Here is an 18,718-nt window from a genome sequence, read left to right as displayed (position 1 = left end):
ATTTGGTGTTCAGTGTGTCAAATCTGTTCTTCAAATGGTCTCTGAATTCAGCTCAAGGTCATATTTTGGTCTCGTGGAGTTATTTTAATTGTCTTCAGCTTCAGCTTGAACTTCATAGGAGCAGTTGATGGTCTGTACCACAGTCAGCCCCTGGCTGAAGATACTGGCCTTCTCCATCACCTCTTTCCACAGATGTAGCTGATCTGATTCCTGTGTACTCCATCTGGCCTAAGTCCACGTGTATAGTTGCTGTTTATGTTGTTGAAACAGGGCATTTGCAATGAATAAGTCATTAGTCTTGCAAAATTCTATCATGGGATCTCTGACGTCATTCTATCACCAAGGCCAAATTTCCAACTACTGGTGATTCTTCTTTGTTTCCAGTTTTGAGTTCCAATCATCAGTAGTAATCAACACATCTTGACTGCGTGTTTGGTCAATTTCAGACTGCAGAAGTTGGTAAAAATCTTCAATTTCCTCATCTTTGGCTTTGGTTATTGGTGTGTAAGTTTGAATAATAGTATATTAATTGGTCTTCCTCATAGATGTATGGATATTATCCTATCACTGACAGCATGTACTTCAGGACAGATCTTGATACATTCTTTGTGACAATGAATGCCATGCCATTCCTCTTCACTTTGTTATTCCCAGTATAGACCATATGGTTGTCTGCTTCAAAGTGGCCAAAACCAGTCCATTTCAGTTCACAAAAACTCCCTGGCATTGAGTTGGATACAACTCATAGCGACCCCTCCTTGGGCTTCCGAGGCGATATCACTAATGCCTAGGATAGCGATCTTTATGCGTTCCATTTCATTTCTGACAACTTCCAGTTTTCCTGGATGCATGTCCATGTTCTGATTATTAATAGACGTCTGCAGCTGGTTTTGCCGTTTTGAGCCGTGCTTTCTCCACCGCTCATCCGTCAGTTTGTCTTATTGTGGTGTCTTACATGTTGCTGTGAGGCTGGAGGCTATGCCACTGGTGTTTCAAATGCCAGTAGGCTTACCCATGGTGGACAGGTTTCAACGGAGCTTCCAGACTAAGACAGATTCGGAAGAAGGAAGGGGTCATCCACTTCTCAAAGAATTGGCCAGCGAAAACCTTATGAAAAGCAGAAAAACACTGTCTGATCTGATCTATTACTGGAAAACTTTACGAACAGCCCTGAAACATTGTCCAATATAGTGCCGGAAGATGAGCCCCTCAGGTCGGAAGGCGCTCAAAATTTGACTGGGGAAGAGCTGCCTCCTCAGAGTAAGTCGCCCTTAATGACGTGGACGGAGTAAAGCTCTCAGGACCTCCATTTGCTGATGGGGCACAACTCAGAATGAGAAGAAACAGCTGTTTAGCCTTTGGGGAGGATTTTGTCTTTTAACTATTTTATCTTATTGGTGAAAATACACACACAACACACAGGATTCAGCCATTTCTCGATGCACAGTTCAGAGATGTGGGTTACCATTACAGCCGGCCCCCCTCATGCTCCCCGGTTAACATAAACTCACTGCTCCCTACCCTTATCTAACCTTTGACCTTCTGTGGTCGACGGGATCCCATATTAAGAGGGAGGGTCTGTAGTGGTCCGAGGGAAATGGGCTGTCTCGTTGTAACGTATGGATCTCAGATCACACATATTTTTGTCTGTTTGGCCTTCCGGTTAGATGGTGAGTTCTTTGGTGGCAGTCTGGGTCTCTGTCAATCCCACCTAAGGTGGCGGGAGGGGAGCTGAGCTGGCGGTCTGCAGCTGTCCCTGGTCTCAGGCCCCTTTCTGGCCTCCTCCCCAGTGGCGGCCCTGCAGGCTGAGGTGGAGACCCAGGCCCTGCGCCTCTTCTACATGCAAAACATAGACGAAGACATGCGCAGCAACATCTGTGTGATGAAGCGAGTCGTCAAGAAGGCCGAGACGGAGAGGATACAGGCCGAGGTGGAGAAGAAGAAGCAGGTAGCCCGCAGATTCACCACGTGGCCGGTCACAGAACGCTTCGTTTTCAAACAGGTGCTCCGCTTTGCCACTTGCTACAGCCCTGGTGGCACAGTGGTTGCAGCACTTGGCTGTGAACCGAAAGGTAGGTGGTTTGAGTGCACGAGCCGAATTAGGGGAGAAAGAGGAAGCAGTTGGCTTCCGTGAAGATCGACAGCCTTGGAGACCCTGTGGGGCAGTTCCACTCTGTCCTCTAGGGGACACTACAAGTTGGGAATTAAGCACCAGCAACAAGTTTAGGTGGGTTTTTTTTTTCTTGGAGCACTATGGCCTGGAGGTCAGGGCCAGGCTTGGTTTCCAGGCACCACCATAATGAAAACACCACAAAGGGGGGGTTTGAAATAACAGCACTTTCTCTCGTTACAGTCTGGGGGCTGGAAGTCCAGATTCAGGGTATTAGCAGGTGTGGGCCCCTCCCGCCCCGTCGGCTGTAGGGGAAGACCGTCCTTGTCTCTGGCAGCCTCGGGAAGCCCCCGCTGCTTTCCGGCATTCCTTGGCCTATAGACAGACCATCACGTGGGGTCTACCCCATGTCTGTTCTCCTTTTCCATTGACGCCACTCAGCTGGAACTAGGCTTAGGACCCACCCCACTGCCATATGACTCTTGTCTCAGCTCTCCAGTGGTGCTATGACAGAATTACCATGAATGGGGGCTTTAACCAACAGAAATTTATTCTCTCTCAGTTTAAAAACAAAAACAAAAAAACACTGCCATCCAGTCAATCTGACTCATAGCAACTCCTCCTTGGGTTTCCGAGGCGGTATCTCTATGGAAATAGATTGCCCAACCTTCCTTCCAAAGAGTGGCTGGTAGGTTTGAACCACCAGCCTTCTGGTTAGCAGTCAGATGCCTTAGGCACAAGTCTGAGTTCTGAGTGCCGGCTCTAGGGGATGACTTACTCTCTGCATCTCTCGTTCCTAGGAGACCCCTGCGCAGGAACTCTAGGTCCAAAGGACGCTCTCCACTCCCAGCTCCCCTTTCTAGGTGGTAGGAGGTCTCCCCCCACTTCTCTCTCCTTCCATCTCTTGTAAAGTAGAAGGTGCTGCAGGCCACACCCCAGGAAGCTCCCCTTACATCGGATGGGGGCTATGATGGGCTGACGGAGTCGCTCCGCCCTCAGTCCTCTCACACCTGGTACCTGCCACATTGCACCATCACGTAACCTCTCAACTACTGAGACTCATGCCCAGCCAAGTGGACACAAAGTCTGGGGGGACACAATTCCGTCCATGACAACTTCTTAATGTAACAAAAGAGATCTTTGGAGCAAGGTCACGTCCCTGGAGCAATGATAAAGGAACCAGCACAGCTTTCTGGGGGACACAGTTCAAACCACGGTGCCTGGTTGGCCAGCCCTCCCTAGGGTTGGTGGAGAACGGCCCCTCAGGTGGGGACATGTCCCTACTGGGCATCTTCTCTGCTTGTTCCCCAGGACCTCTATGTGGACCAGCTCGTCACCAGAGCCAACCAGCTGGAAGAAAACATCACCCTGTTTGAGGCCAAGTATCTTGCCCAGGCTGAGGACACCCGGACCTTGCGGAAAGCAGTGTGCGAGGTAAGAGCCACCCTGCAGCCCTCACGGAGAAGCGTCCCACTGGCTGGCTGCTGCTGCACAGGGCAGGCCGTCACTCATGCCACTGGATGAAGGGCTGTAACTGAGGGTTACCTGAGGTTAGGAGCCAGGCCTCCCCCATGAGTCCACCTTCTGAAGCATCTCAGAGTACCGGACCCCCCACAGTGGGGACATTGTAGACAGGACTGGGGGATGGCCAGGAGTCCCGGGGTGACAGACGGTTAAACACTCACCTACCAGACGAAAGGTTGAAGGTTTGATCCCTCCCAGAGGCACTTCGGAAGGAAGACCCTGCAATCTGCTTGCAAGAGGTCACAGCACTGAGACCCCATGCGGCCACATCTGCTCTGCACACGTGGGGTCACCACGGGTCAGAATGAGCTTGATGACAACTCACAGAGCGTATCCTATTCCCCGACAGCCTGGTGTGGCCTGGAAGGACCACCAGGGGTTCAGAGTCCCTGTTCTAGTCCCTGTTCGCTCCCTCCACGCGGGGGTTGCAGCGAGGAACTTCCCGACATGGGCCTCTCCTCGGGGGCCTTGACATCTGCCTGACAACTCTTAGCTCCTGGGAAGTGTCGTTCTCGGGCGGTGCTCGTGTTTCTGCCCCATGTGGAGGGAGGGAGGCCAGGTGACCAAAGGAGGAAGCTGGCTCCGTGGTGGCCAGTGTACAAACCAAAGACCTCGTGGCTCCGTCTCTAACCTGTGAGTCACCTGCACCCAGGTGTACAGGAGTGATATGAAGAAGATGTTAAACTTTTACTGAAAGAAAGGAAAGGGGACTTGGATGAGGGGGAACTGGCTGTCACAAAGCTGCCAATCGTCCCCAAGCCATAAACATAGAAAGATTGCTATCGTCCAGTTGGCCCCGACTCACGGTGACCCCCTGGCCAACAGACAGAAGTGCTGCCTGGTCCATAGCATGGCTTCTGTGCCTGTCCATCCCACCAGGAGACCCCCTTGCTGTCCCCACCCTCCACCACACACGAGGTCTAGCTGTGATCCTGCCTGGTGAAATGTCCGCAGCAAGCGAGGTGGACAGTGTCCCCGTGACCCACAAGGTTTGCACTGGCTGATGTTAGGACGTCGGTCCCAGGCCTTTCAGGAAGCCCTGCTGAAGCCTGTCCACACGGGGGACCCCTCTGGGCTCTGAAATCTCAGTGACAGAGGTCTAGCCTCGCAGCCTTGGAGACCCTGTGGCAGTTCCACTCTGTCCTCTAGGGGCGCTGTGGGTTGGAATGGACTCCACGGCAGTGGGTGTGGTTTGGGCTTTGCTTCTGTGAAGACTGACAGCCTTGGAAACCCTGTGGGCAGTTCCACTCTGTCCTCTAGGGACGCTGTGGGTCAGAATCAACCTGACAAAGAAAACTAAAAACCAAACTCACTGCCACTGAGTTGATTCCGACTCACGGCGACCCCACTGTGTTTCTGAGGTGGTAAATCTTTACAGACGTAGATTGCCCAGTCTTCCTTCTGCGGAGTGGCTGGTGGGTTTGAACCACCAGCCTTCTGGTTAGCAGTCAAATGCCTTAGGCACTGCACCAGAGCTCCTGACAGCATATAAAATATGGAGCGACAGGGAGAGTCACTTCAAAGGACTGGCTCACACAGCTGTGGGGCTCCAATGTAAAGCCCTAGGAGCCTCCTGTGGGCTTGCAGCCCGGTATCCACAGGTCAGGGACAGGAAGGGCGCACTGAGGGACTGCGCTCTGCCAAATATCCACTTCCAGGCAGGCCACCCCCGAGGAGGCCCTGACCCAGACTGACGTTACATTAGGGAGTGTGGCTGCATTAGGTTACACACGGAACAGCAGCTGGCCCAGTGTTTGGCCGGACCCTGGGAACCTCGGCCTGACACAGAGTGAGCCAGGGCAAGAGGGGAGGAGTCCGAGAGGGGGCGCCGGGGCTGGGGCTGAGACTGAGTGCTGGCTTGCCCCTCGCAGGCCTGCACGGAAATCGAGACCATCAGCCTGGAGAAGAAGCACATCCTGCAGCAGTGGTCCACCAGCCTGGTGGGGATGAAGCATCGCGACGAGTCCCACAAGACCATCCAGGAGGCCCTGAGGTGCGGGCGCCACGCGCAGGGCCGGGCGGGGCCCCTCGCCAGTGTCCCGCGCTGCCTGGAAGCTCCCCATTCCCAGTGCTCGCCAAGGCGTGGGGAGGGCAGCAGCTTTCATGTTTGGACCCCCTGGGGGTTGAGGGGAGACCGTCAGGGGAGACTGGGATATTTATCACCAGGGATAAGGGTCATCCTCTGTGCAGCCTCACCCACCGTGTGCAGAGCACCCTGGCTTTGCCCTTCCTTGTCCTGCCGTGGTGCAGCCAAGAGCCTCTCTCTCCATCTCTGTGTGCTGTGGGTAGAGGACCCTTCTGGAGCCCCTTCCTCTCACGGCAGGACAGTCCTGTGTCTTCCAGCAGGGCTGGAAGCAGAGGGTGTGTTCTGGTCCCTGGTGCCGCTCTGACAGGAGTATACCACCAATGGGAGGCCTGATCAAACAGGAGTTTATTCTCTTATAGTTCGGGAGGCTAGAAGTCCGAGTTCCAGGTTGCCACGCTCTAGAGCCTGTGTGAAAGCCCCTCAACCTTGGGCTTCAGCTCTGCCTCTCTTGCTCCCGGCCCACTGAAGCTGGAGGCATCTCTTCACTCAGGCAGCTACTGGCTGCTGAGGCTGACAAGCCCAAGGTTGACAAGTAAAAAGGCACAGTCCCGGTATTACCAAACCATACGGTAGGCTATTGATTGAAATTCAGAAAAAGCCCTAAGATCAGCAGGGCACGGCAGGCTGCTGAACGATGACACGGCTACATGCCGGGTCCAAGTGTGCCATAAGCTGTAGACCATTCCCAACGCTTCTCCTTGTATGCGGGAAGCAGACCACATCCCTAAAGCAGCCACTCAGCTGCTCGTGCAGATCCCACCATGAGCTGATTGCCAGTCTCATCATGGGAATAACCACCACCAGCTGCCCAGCCGCTCAGCCAGGCCCAGCCAAGCTGACACACAGCCTTAACTCCCACAGGGTGCTTCCTGGCACCACAGGGTTCGTGCCTTAGGTCCCAACCAGTGGCAACGTGGGCACCCCACGTGGGTCAGCGCAGAGCTGTGCTCTGTAGAGCCGTCAGGGCTGACTGTGCAGAAGCCTCTTCCCAGGCTCCTCAGGGTGGCCCTGGGCCTCCAGCCTTCGGGTCAGCACCAAGAGCATTAACCGTTGCCTCACCTGGGGACCCCTTGGTCTGTCCCTTCAATGGAACTGCTCTCAGGCATAAAGAGAAGCACGGGTGACGAACACACGGAGCTCACGGGTGCCAGACGCACAGGGACAGAGCCTGGGTGACGAACACACAGAGCTCACGCGTGCCAGACGCACAGGGACAGAGCCTGGGTGCTCCCGCTCAGTGCCGTGTAGAACAGGCTCACGCCTGGGACCACGGCTGTTAGTGGTCGTCAGGGTCGCGGCACGGGGAGGGGAGTGACTGCCCAAGGGGCGCGTTCCGTCTGGGGTTGAAAAGGTTTGGAAGTGGACAGTGGTGGTGGTTGCACAACAGTGTGGTTGTAATGAACGTCACTGAATTGTACACTTAAAAACGGTTATTAAAAGGCAAATTCCATGCTACATGTATTTTACACAGTTTGAAAAAAAAGGAGGCACTGGCCGCCTGCAGGCCGAGGGCAGCTTTCCCTGTTGCCCCACACAGGTGCGTTAATGCCCCCCAGTCAATGAGACTGTCACCAGCCTGAGTTCCTTCCAAGGTGTGGCACTGGGGTCCAGCTCTGCGGGCTTATGGCCTGTGCCCCAGGGGACCCCGGGAAGCAGGCACACCCCGTTGTTCAGCTCTCCTGAGCTGTTCTCCTGCTGTCCCTGCCTCCAGGCCACCTGGCTGTGTCCTATGTGTCCCCAGAGACCTGGCTTTCCCATCACCTCATTTCCTCCACTTCTGTTATTTAATCACATGGTTAAAATCCTGCCTTTGTCTCACTTGTGCCTGGAAATCCGGGAGCAGGCATGTCTCCGCCCCACTGGCCAGGAGCCCTTGTTCAAGGGGCAGACCTCTGGGCTGTGGCCCTGGCTGTGGGCAGCTGGCTCAGGGGCCTGCAGGGACCCAGGCCACTCCCCCTGTGTGTCCATCCCAGATTCCAGATCCCACCTGCCTTTCCCAGTTCTTTCCTGTTGTTGTCAGGTGCTGTCAATCGTCTCCAACCATAGCAACCCTACACACAGCAGAACGAACCTCCGCCCGGGCCTGCGCCAGCTCCGCGGTCCTTGCTGCACCTGAGCCCTTCATTGCAGCCACTGCGTCATCCGTCTCCTCAAGGAGGGCCTTCCCTTTCTTTTTTGTTGACCCTCCACCCTACCAAGCATGACATCCTTCTCCAGGGAATGGTCCCTTCTGACCACGTGACCAAAGTAGGTGAGACGAAGTCTGGCCATCTCGCTTCCGAGGAGCGTTTTGGCTGCACTTCTTCCAGGACAGACCCGTTAGTACTCTTAGCAGTCCATGGTACTTTCAGCATTCTTCACCAACACCACAACTAAAGGCATCAACTCTTCTTCAGTCTTCCTTATTCATTGTCCAGCTCTCGCATGTATATGAGGTGACTGAAAATACCACGGCTTGGGTTAGGTGCACCTTAGTCTTCAAGGGGACATCTTTGCCCTTCAGCACTTGAAAGAGGTCTTTTGCAGCAGATTTGCCCAATGCTGTACGACGTCTGATGTCTTGACTGCTGCTTCCATTGTTGATTGTAGAACCAAGTAATATGAAGTCCTTGACAACTTCAATCTTTTCTCCATCCACTATGAAGCTGTTTATTGGACCAGTTGCAAGGATTTTTGTTTTCTTTATATTGAGGTATAATTCATATTGCAGACTGTAGTCTTTAGTCTTCATCAGTAAGTGCCTCAAGTCATCCTCACTTTCAGCAAGCAGAATTACATCATCTGCATATCGCAGATTGTTAATGAGTCTTCCTTCAATCCTGATGCCACACTCTTATTCATATAATCCAGCTTCTTGGATTATTTGCTCAGCATATAGATTGAATAAGTAGGGTGAAAGGATACAATCCTGACACACTCCCTTCTTGTTTCTAAACCATGAAGCAGCCCCTTGTTCTGTTTGAACGACAGCCTCCTGGCCTCATGAGTACAATCAAGTGTTCTGGAATCCTCATTCTTCTCAATGTTCTCCATAATTTGTTATGATCCACACAATCGAATGCTTTTGCATAGTCAATAGAACCTAAGTAAACATCTTTCGGGTATTCTTTGCTTTCAGCTAAGATCGATCTAACATCAGCAATGATATCCCTCATTCCACATCCTCTTCTGAATCCAGCTTGCACTTCTGAAAGCTCTCTGTCAATATACTGCTGCAACCATTTTTAAATTATGTTCAGCAAGATTTTATCGTGTGTGATATTAATGACATTGCTCGATAATCTCCACAATCCGTGGGATCACCTTTATTTGGAATGGGTATAAATATGGATCTCTTCCAGTCAGTTGGCCAGGTAGCTGTCTTCCAAATCTCTTGGCATAACCGAGTGAGTGCCTCCAGCAGGGCATCCGTTTGTTGAAACATCTCAGTGGGTATCCTGTCAATTCCTGGAGCCTTGTTCTTCGGCAATTCTTTCAGTGCAGCCTCAACTTCCTCCTTCAGCACCACTGGTTCTTGATCATGTGGCACCTCCTGAAATGGATGAACATTGACCAGTTCTTTTTGGTCCAGTGACTCTGTGTATTCCTTCCATCTTCTCTTGATGTCCTGCATCATTCAATATTTTGCTGATAGAATATTTCAATGTTGCAACTTGAGACTTAAATTTTTTCCTCAGTTCTTTCAGCTTGAGAAATGCCGAGTGTGTTCTTCCCTTTTGGTTTTCTAACACCAGGTCTTTGCACATTTCATTATAGTAATTGGCTTTGTTTGCTGAGCTGTTCTTTGAAATCTGTTTAGCTCTTCTATCTTATCATTTTTTCCACTTGCTTTAGCTACTCTCTACTCAAGGGCAAATTTCAGAGTCTCTTCTGACATCCATTTTGGTCTTTTCTTCCTTTCCTGTCTTTTTAATGGCCTCTTGCTTTCTTCATGTATGATGTTCTTGATGCCATCCCACAATTCCTCTGGTTTTCAGTCATTGGTGTTCAATGCATCAAATGTATTCTTTAAATGGTCTCTAAATTCAGGTGGGATATTATCAAAGTCATATTTTTGCTCTCGTGGACTTGTTTTAATTGTCTTCAACTTCAACTTGAACGTGCATATGAGCAGTTGATGGTCCGTTCCACAGTCAGCTCCTGGCCTTGTTTTGGCTGAAGATATTGAGCTTTTCCATTGCCTCTTACCACAGATGTAGTCAATCTGAATCCTGTATGTTCCATCTGGTGAAGTCCACGTGTATAGCCATTACTTATGTTGTTGAAAAAAGGTATTTGCAATGAATAAGTCATTGGTCTTACAAAATTCTGTCATGCAATCTCCAGCATTATTTCTGTCACCAAGACCATATTTTCCAGCTACTGGTGATTCTTCTTTGTCTCCAACTTTTGCATTCCAGTCACCAGTGATAATTAACACATCTTGATTGCATATTTGGTCAATTTCAGACTGCAGAAGTTGGTAAAAATCTTTAGTTTCCTCATCTTTGGCTTTGGTGGTTGGTGCATAAATTGAATAATAGTAGTTTTAACTGCTCTTCCTTGTAGGCATATGGATATTGTCCTATCACAGACAGCATTGTACTTCAGGATAGATCTTGAAACGTTCTTTGTGACGATGAATGCCACGCCATTCTTTTTCAATTTGTCATTCCCTGCATAGTAGATCATATGGTTGCCTGCTTCAAAATGGCCCAAACCAGTCCATTTGAGCTCACTGATGCCTAGAATATCAATCTTTATGTGTTCCATGTCATTTTTTACAACTTCCAGTTTTCCTAGGTTCATACTTCATACATACCACGTTCTGATTATCAGTGGATGTTTGCAGCTGTTTCTTCTCATTTTGACATGTGCCACATCAACCAGTGGAGGTCCCAAAAGCTGTGCTCCATCCATATCATCACGGTCGTCTCCACTCTGAGGAGTCATCTCTCCCCAGTCGTGCTTTGAGTGCCTTCTGGCCTGATGGGCTCATCTTCTGGCCCTATATTGGACAGTGTTTCAGGGCTGTTCATAAAGTTGTCCAGTGATATATCAGACCGCTTTCCCTGCTATTCATGAGGTTTTAGCCTTACGGAACTTCTTTCCTAGCAGCGCCTAATAGCGAGGAAGTTTTTAAGTTTTGCATTCATTTTTTTAAAATAGTTTTCCTCCAGGCTAAGCGACCCCAGCACAGGAGCCAGGACAGACAGGGAGAGGGTTTAAAAGTGTCCCTGCTCTGTCCCCGTTGGTGGCACGCAGCCTTATCAGCACTTTGATTACTCGCAGCCTCTTCCCTTCATGTATGTGTCGTAAGTGGCGGCATCTCCACATGCGTGCATCGTAAGCGGCATTCAGAATACCGTCACCCAGCCTGTAACTGTGTTTGTAAAAGTCTTTTTGCTGTCGAGTTTCAGACACCTGTAAGGCTGCCACTACCCAGAAAATGAGTCACTTATTGAAGTTGGGCTTATTGGGGATAACTTACATAGACTACAATTTATCCTTTTTGTTTCATTTTAAAAATGTGTGGTTTTCTGTTCCTGAAAATGCACACAGCAAAACATGCCATCTCAACCATCTCTACACATGCAACTCAGGGACACAGGTCACGGTCCTCACGTTATGCAGCCAGTCTTTGCTAACAGGGGAGGGACCATTCGGCAAAGAACGGTGAGATCGGGGGCATGATTTTTTTAACAGTTCAGTGATCTCTGGCATGTAGGCAGAGGCAGTCACCCACTGGACCCTCACCCTATAGGGCATTCCCTTCACTCCAAAAGCCAGTGCCTTCCCTCCGCCTCCCGGCCCTGGCACCACACACCCATCTGCTGCCTCCATAGCTCTGGGCCTTCTAGAATGGCTATAAATGGAGCACACAGACCTAGCTTTGGGTCTCTGGCTTCTCTGACATAGCATAGTGCTTCCAAGACTCATTGGCATTGCAAGGTCAGAGGTTTGTCCCTTTTCACTGCCAAATAGTATTCCAAAGATCTGTCTTGGGAGAACTGCAGCTGGATTGCTCCTTAGAAGCGAGGATGTGAGTCTTCATCTCATGTGCCCTGGACACGTGATCAGGAGGGGTCAGTCCTTGGAGGAGGACGACATCGTGTTCGGTAGAGGGTCAGTGAACAAGGGGAAGCCCTGCAATGGGCAGGACCGACACAGTGGCTTCAACGGTGGATCAAGCATAGCGACGCTTGTGAGGATAGTGCAGCAATGGGCCATGTTTCGTTCTGTCGCGTGGGGTGCTCTGAGCCGGAACCGACTCGACAGCCCCTAACAACAACAGCACAACGGGGCTGGATTGCATGGACACACCACCATAGCCCAGCGCTCTGAGCTGACCTTGGCCACGGTGCCTGGCTGTGGTGTTGGTTCCTCCCTTCCCCTCCCCATAATCACAGACGGCTAAGTGGGTCCCCCGTGGGCACATCCTGCCGCTGTACTGGACAGCAGCCCCGATCCGGCTCCGTCGGAAGGAGCTTGTTTCCAGTTCCTCTCTGCATGGGATGCCGGTCCGTGAGGCGCCTGCGGGGGGCAGACACGCACGTTTATTTTCTGAGCTCTGCTCTCTCGGTTCGGCAGCGGATGCCAGCATCAAGTCAAGTCCATCGACGGGGAGATCGAAGCCTACAAGAAATCCATCATGAAGGAGGAGGAAAAGAACGAGAAGCTGGCCGGCATCCTCAACCGGGTGGAGACCGAGGCCAGCCTCATGCGGAAGCTGACCGCCCAGTGCCTGGCCAAGCAGGAGGCCTTGCAGAACGAGTTCAACACCTACCGGCTGGCCCTGCAGGACACCGAGGACACCCTGGGCAGGGCCCACCAGGTGCCGCCATGCCCCCCAGGCCCTCCACGCTGCTGTCGGCCTGTGGCGGTGCCCCCCTAACAGCTTCCACCTCTCGGCTCTTCCAGGAGCACACAGCGGTGCTGGCGGAGCTGCAGGCCATCACCCAAACCGTGCAGAGCGAGCTGGACACGAGGCGGAAGATGGAGGTCTCCATCCTGGAGAAGCTGCAGGAGCACATGACCTCCAACAAGATGGCCAAGTACTTCACCCAGCTCATCGTCAAGCTGCAGAAGGAAAAGACCAACCTGGTATGCAGCCCCCACACCCAACAGCGGCCCCGACGTGCAGGCGGGCAGGAAGTCCCGCCCCTCAGCCGGAAAGGCTACAGGAAGAGGCCCCCTCCAGGCCCCAGGTTATGGGCCCATGGGGGTCAGCCTGGCCACAAGGGCCCTCCAGGTCCCACCCCTTGGGCAGAAAATGCTGCCTGTGGTCTCTACCCAGAGGCTCTGGTGGCGTAGTGCCTAAGGCATTTGACTGCTAATGAGAAGGCTGGTGGTTCAAATCCACCAGCCACTCCTCAGAAGGAAGATCGGGCAATCTACTTCCTTAGAGATACCACCTCGGAAACCTAGGGAGGGGTCGCTATAAATAAGATCTGACAGCACGGAGTTTGGTTTTAGTTTGTTTAGGCCCCAGGGTGGCTCAAATTAAGAGCTCAGCTGTTAACTGAAAGGTTGGTGGTTCAAACCCACCCGCTGGCTCTACAAGAGACAGAGCTGGCAATCTGCTCCCAGAAAGCTCACAGCCTAGGAAACCCTGTGAGGCAGTTCTCCTCTGTCACATGGGGTCTCTGTGCGTCGGAATCGACTCGGTGACACACAGGGGCGAGTCCCTGGACGGCGCAAATGGGTCAGCACGTAACCACCAGCAGAGAGGTGGCTGCTTCAAAGCCACCCAGCGACGCCCAGGTGACCTGCCTGCAGGGCCCAGCCTCGTGAAGCCAGTGGAGCGGCTCTCCTCTGCACGTGAGGTCGCTTCCAGTGGGTGGTGCAAACAGCACACTGAGCTGCTGACCCAAAGACTGGAGGTTCGAGTCCCCCTGAGGGCCTGGGAGATAGGCCTGGTGACCAACTGACCTCAGCCATGGAAGCTCCCCAGAGCGCAGCTCTGCTCTGACACACGTGGGCTCACCACGAGTCCAAATCAGCTGGACAGCGACGGGGTTGGTTGTGTTTGTTTCCACTGCAGTCTGGGCCTGGGGAAGGAGCCCCTGGGTGGCCCAAACAGGTAAGCACTCAACTACCAGCCAAAACAGGCCCAGCGATGCTTGTGAGAGGCCCCAGCCTCGGAGACCTGGGGAGCGGTTCTAGTCCGCGCATGTGGGGTCGCACATGGGGTCCCTGGGAGTTGGAATGGACTGGTCGGCAGCCGGCAGCAGGACGGACAGGCGGGCAGAGCAGGGCTTTAGTATGTTTAGATCGGGCATCTACTTCCGTAGAGAGACCGCCCACCTCGGGAACCCAAGGAGGGGTTACTATGAATCGGGATTGACTCAGTGGCAGTGAGTTTTGTTTTTTTTTCAGTCCATTTTCCATGTTTCACCCATCGTAGGAGCAATATGTCTGAATGGTAGGACACCTGGAAAGTACAGAAAAGTGGAAATATCAGAGACAGCTGTAATGCCACCAAGAGAGACAAACCCTCTTAGGTCTTATTTCCTTCCCCCAGGCCCCTGCCCATCCTGGGTCACTCGCTAAGGTCATGTGGTTACCACCGACCTCCAGCAGAGGGCAGTGCCGAGTGCTGGGGGAGGGACTGGGCGTCATCCCACCAGGTGGAAGTGGAGTGTCTTGGGAAGGGGACACCACTTCCTCGCTCGAAAGCCCAGGGCCATATCTGGGAAGGGGCGGAGATGGGGCCCAGAGGGAGGCCGGGCCCAGTCAGCGTGGGGTGTCAGTTAACTTGGGGGCGGTGCTGATGCCCTGCGGGGAGGCCAGGCTCAGCAAGGGGAGGAGACAGCTTGGGAACGGACCCTAGGGAGGGGACAGCCAGTGCTCTGGCTCATCTAGCTGGGCACAGTGGGTGTGAAATGCCAACAGGGGACCCAGAGGGGCGAGGGTCCCACTGTCTGTGAACTTAGGAACAGAGCCACCCGGCAGGGTGAAGCCCAGGAAGGGCTGGCCCCTTGGATGACCTTGGACGACCTTGGTAAGAAGGAGAGCAGGGTAGCCAAGCTCAGAGGGGCCGAGGGCCATGAGGCTGGAGGCTTCTGTCCCCAGCGGGGCAGGCTCTGGGCATTGAAGCCTCAGGTGTAGGAACAGAGTCATGTGGTGGCCGTCCCCAAGGCTAGGTGGGGACACAGTCAGCAGGTGCTCTGGGAGGAGGAGCTGGAATGGCCCGTGGGAAGGGCAGGGACTTGGTAGGAACCCAGGGACTGGGAGAGCTGAGGCCGGGAGTGGGAGCCGATGGCAGTGTGGACGGGGAGAGGCTGGGCGGTAAGTTAGAAACGCAGAGATGGGGGAGCTGAGGCGACTCCAGGGGAGGCTGTGTGCCCAGAGCAGAGGCAACGGGAAGACCCTGACCCCATCCTGGACCCGTCCCCATGCCATCCCCATGTCCCCGTTCCCAAATGCGTCTGGCTGCACTGTAGCGCTGGGAGCAACAGATGCTGGACTGTGACTTGTCACTTTTTCTTCTCCCAAATATCTTACAGTAAATCCTCTGTCCACGAAGTAATCTGTCATTCTCACCGAAAGAGCCAACAGGGACGGGCTGTCAGGCCTCCAGGGTGGCAGGAGGGCCACTGAGAGGCCTCAGCTCCTCCCACAGGGCCGATGGTCTGGCCCACCAGTGACCCGAGGGTGCCCCCAAGCCCAGGGGTCACGACCCCTGACCCTGGTCCAGATCATACCGCACTGTAGGATCCACTCTGCGGGACGGTCCAGCTTTTCAGTAACGTGTAGGGTGATGTGGCCCATAACTGAGACATAAAAGAGGTGGTCCTCGAGTGTCTCCTGCAGGGCCCTGTCCAGCAGGAATATTTACGGTAGGTTGCCAGGTGCGAGAGGGCACGATACCACGTGCCTAGAGCCGTGATGGGCCGGCAGAGGGCTGCCCAGTGGGGGAACAAAGGGCAGCGAGGTCTTGCTCAGACACTGTTGCAGCCACACAGCAGACTATCGCACAGCCGTTAAATGGACAGGACACAAAAATGTCAGACATGATTTCTTACAAAGCAGGTCACAAGCCACTGTGCAGAGCTGGGATCCCACGGGGGGTTTCGTTTTCTTGCGTTTTGCTTTTGTTTTCGGCTGTATGTGAAAACTAGAGGGAAGGACAGACCCCGCGTGGAGCATGACTATACAGCCGAATTACAGGTGACGAGCTTTGTCCCCCTTTCCCTCATCTCCACACTCACGTGTCCCTACAACGTGGGTTAGACCAGAGGCTGCTGAGTCCACCATGACCCGGGGCCACCCTATGGGTGTCAGAGAACCATGCTCTGTGGGCCAGGGCTGAGTCCACTGCGACTCAGGGCCACCCCGTGGCTGTCAGAGCACCGTGCTGCACGGGTTTTCGTGGCCGATCTGTGGAAGCAGGTCACCAGGCCTTTCTTCCGAGGCGCCTTGGGTGGACTCGACCTGCCAGCCTTTCAGTGAGCAGCGAGTGTGCTAACCGTTTGCACCACTGGGACTCTCCCCTGCTGTGTCACTACCTGCTTCATAAGAAAAGGCAACAGTGTCCCCTGTGTCTTAGTTATAGGCGTCACTGTGTTAGGTAGGCCCTCCTCTAGCAGGAGACAAAGCCGACTCCTGTCGGACACTCACTGGACTCTCTCCAGACAAACGTGCGGATGTTAGAGGAGACGCTAAGCCAGGCCTGTGCGCCGCAGGCTGCTGGAAGAACCAGAAGAGCTCAGACGTTCCTCTTACAACGCAGGTGACACATCTTTCCAAAATTGACGGCGACATCGCCCAGACCACCCTGAACATCACCAACACCCACTGCCGGCTGGACATGCACCAGAGGACGCTGGGTGAGCTGGACAAGGAGGTGAAGAGGCTTAACGACCTCATCACCAATAGCGAGAACGAGATCTCCCGGCGCACCATCCAGATCGAGAGGAAGCAGGAGCTCATCAACAGCTTCAACAAGCAGCTGGAGCAGATGGTCTCCGAGCTGGGGGTGAGAGCCGCCCCGGGCCGGGAGGGAGCCCCGCCCACAGGCCGGGCCGGGAGAGAGCACCCCGCCCACAGGCCGGGCCCTGAGGGAGCCCCGCCCACAGGCCGGGCCGGGAGAGAGCCCGTAACTCACAGGCCGGGCGGGAGAGAGGCCCCACCCACAGGCCGTGCCCTGAGGGAGCCCGTAACTCACAGGCCGGGCCGGGAGAGAGCCCCGCCCACATCCTGGGCCGGGCCGGGAGAGAGCCCCCGCCCACATCCTGGGCCGGGCCGGGAGAGAGCCCCTAACTCACAGGCCGGGCCGGGAGAGAGCACCCCGCCCACAGGCCGGGCCGGGAGAGAGCACCCCGCCCACAGGCCGGGCCGGGCCGGGAGGGAGCCCCGCCCACATCCTGGGCCGGGCCGGGAGAGAGCCCCCGCCCACAGGCCGGGCCGGGAGAGAGCCCCCCCCAAAGCCTGGGCCGGGAGAGAGCCCCTAACTCACAGGCTGGGCTGGGAGAGAGGCCCCACCCTGGGCCGAGAGAAAGCCGACAGGCCCCTGAGGGTGATGTCCATGCCTAGTGCTCATCCCAGGAAGCTCTTAGTCTGGGAACTCAAGCGCAGGCAGAGTCCCTGGGTGTTGCGAACAATGAGGCGCTGGGCTGCTAACCCACCCAGGGGCGCCTTGGAGGAAAGGCCTGGCCGTCCGCTCCCTGAAAGCCCAGCCACTGAAAACCCATGGGGCGCAGCTCTCCGCTGCGCAGACAACAGGAGACGAGTGGGCGTGGCCGGCGTGCCCTGTGCACTAGGACGGGGCTCAAGGTGCTGGAATTTCAATTCCAGAGCCTTGCTATGGGGCGTTGCTCTTCCGCTGGTAGACAGGCGGGCCAGGGTGGACCAGCTAACGCTGACCTCAGCCCTAGGTGATGTGTCCTATGGGCGTGTCTCATCCATTAACCGGATTCACCCCAGGGCTATAAGCCCCAGGGTGTAGGGGGCGGCTGGGGGACCACCTACATAGACCCGGCCACTAGGCTTTTCAAATCCTGCGTGGACTCTGTGACTTGACTTGTCTGCTGTTACAAAGGCAACTTTCAAAGCCTTTGGGGAGCAAGTTGGCCTGCCCTGCCCCTGCCCTGCCCCTGCTCCTAGTGGCTTTGTAGGGGATTCCAGAGCCCCCCAACACCAGTCTGTCCTGTGGCACATGCCTGGGCGCTGTGAGGCAGTGAACACAGTGTGGGGTCCCTAGCCCTGCCTAGGGCCCATCTGAAACCTTCAGAATAAATTAACCAACCTTCATACAGGTTCATTACCCTGGGGCTCCCACCAACTAAAAGGGGGGCCTCAGAGAAGAGGAAGGCTGTATTTTGGGGTGCATGCTTAAAGAATAGAAATTTCGTTCTAGGGGCTGGAGGACCAAATCAGGCTCTCTCTTTGCCCACTCCGGGGGAAGAGCCCCCCTCGTCCCCTCAGCTTCTGGCAGCCCCGGCCGTTCCTCGCCGTTCTCGGTTCGTAGGTCATCTTCCCATGTCGTCTGTCTCCCCGTGTGTCTTCATCTCCGTGGTGGTCGGTAGGCACCACCGAGTCGGCTCCCACTCCTAGCGGCCCCAAACGCAACAGAACGAAACTCTGCCCGGTCCCGCCAGCCTCACAGTCCTCTCCACGCCGGAGCCCGTCGTTGTGGCCACGGTGTCAGTCCATCTCGTTGAGGGCCTTCCCCTCCTCGCTGACCCTCCACCTTACTGAGCACGAGGAGGCTAACTCAGCCTCTGAATACCACTTGCAGGGGGAAGAGGTGGGGCCCCTGGAACTGGAGATCAAGAGGCTGACGAGGCTGATCGAGGAGCACAACACCAGTGTGATCCAGGCCCAGGTGAGCTGGCTGCGCCTGCAACAGGAGATGGTCAAGGTCACCCAGGAGCGCGAGGAGCAGCTGGCGAGCCTGGACATGTTCAAGAAGGAGATCCGCATCATGGAGCAGAAGAAACTGCGCATAGAGAGTGAGTGCGCAGGGCATGCGCAGGGAGGAGACACGCCCCCAGAGGCGGGACGCAGCGGGTGGG

At 54.6% G+C, this 18,718-nt stretch overlaps 1 protein-coding gene across 1 annotated transcript in view; it reads left to right on the top strand.

Annotated features, from left to right (window-relative positions):
• Positions 1 to 1,597: 1,597 nt before the first annotated feature.
• The window catches only part of CCDC40 (coiled-coil domain containing 40), a 30,843-nt gene continuing 13,722 nt past the window's right edge, over positions 1,598 to 18,718 (top strand). The window contains exons 1-8 of the mRNA XM_007959826.1: positions 1,598 to 1,670; positions 1,791 to 1,948; positions 3,422 to 3,544; positions 5,506 to 5,627; positions 12,291 to 12,534; positions 12,621 to 12,803; positions 16,435 to 16,680; positions 18,442 to 18,655. Coding sequence (XP_007958017.1) covers positions 1,598 to 1,670; positions 1,791 to 1,948; positions 3,422 to 3,544; positions 5,506 to 5,627; positions 12,291 to 12,534; positions 12,621 to 12,803; positions 16,435 to 16,680; positions 18,442 to 18,655 — 1,363 coding nt within the window. The remainder of the gene's footprint in view (positions 1,671 to 1,790; positions 1,949 to 3,421; positions 3,545 to 5,505; positions 5,628 to 12,290; positions 12,535 to 12,620; positions 12,804 to 16,434; positions 16,681 to 18,441; positions 18,656 to 18,718) is intronic.

This window comes from Orycteropus afer, unplaced genomic scaffold (genome assembly GCF_000298275.1).
Source record: "Orycteropus afer afer isolate SDZICR_OR568_19922 unplaced genomic scaffold, OryAfe1.0 scaffold00018, whole genome shotgun sequence".
NCBI lineage: Eukaryota > Metazoa > Chordata > Mammalia > Tubulidentata > Orycteropodidae > Orycteropus > Orycteropus afer.
The sequence above is the reverse complement of the archived record's forward strand: the minus strand, read 5'-3'. Positions and strand labels throughout refer to the sequence as shown.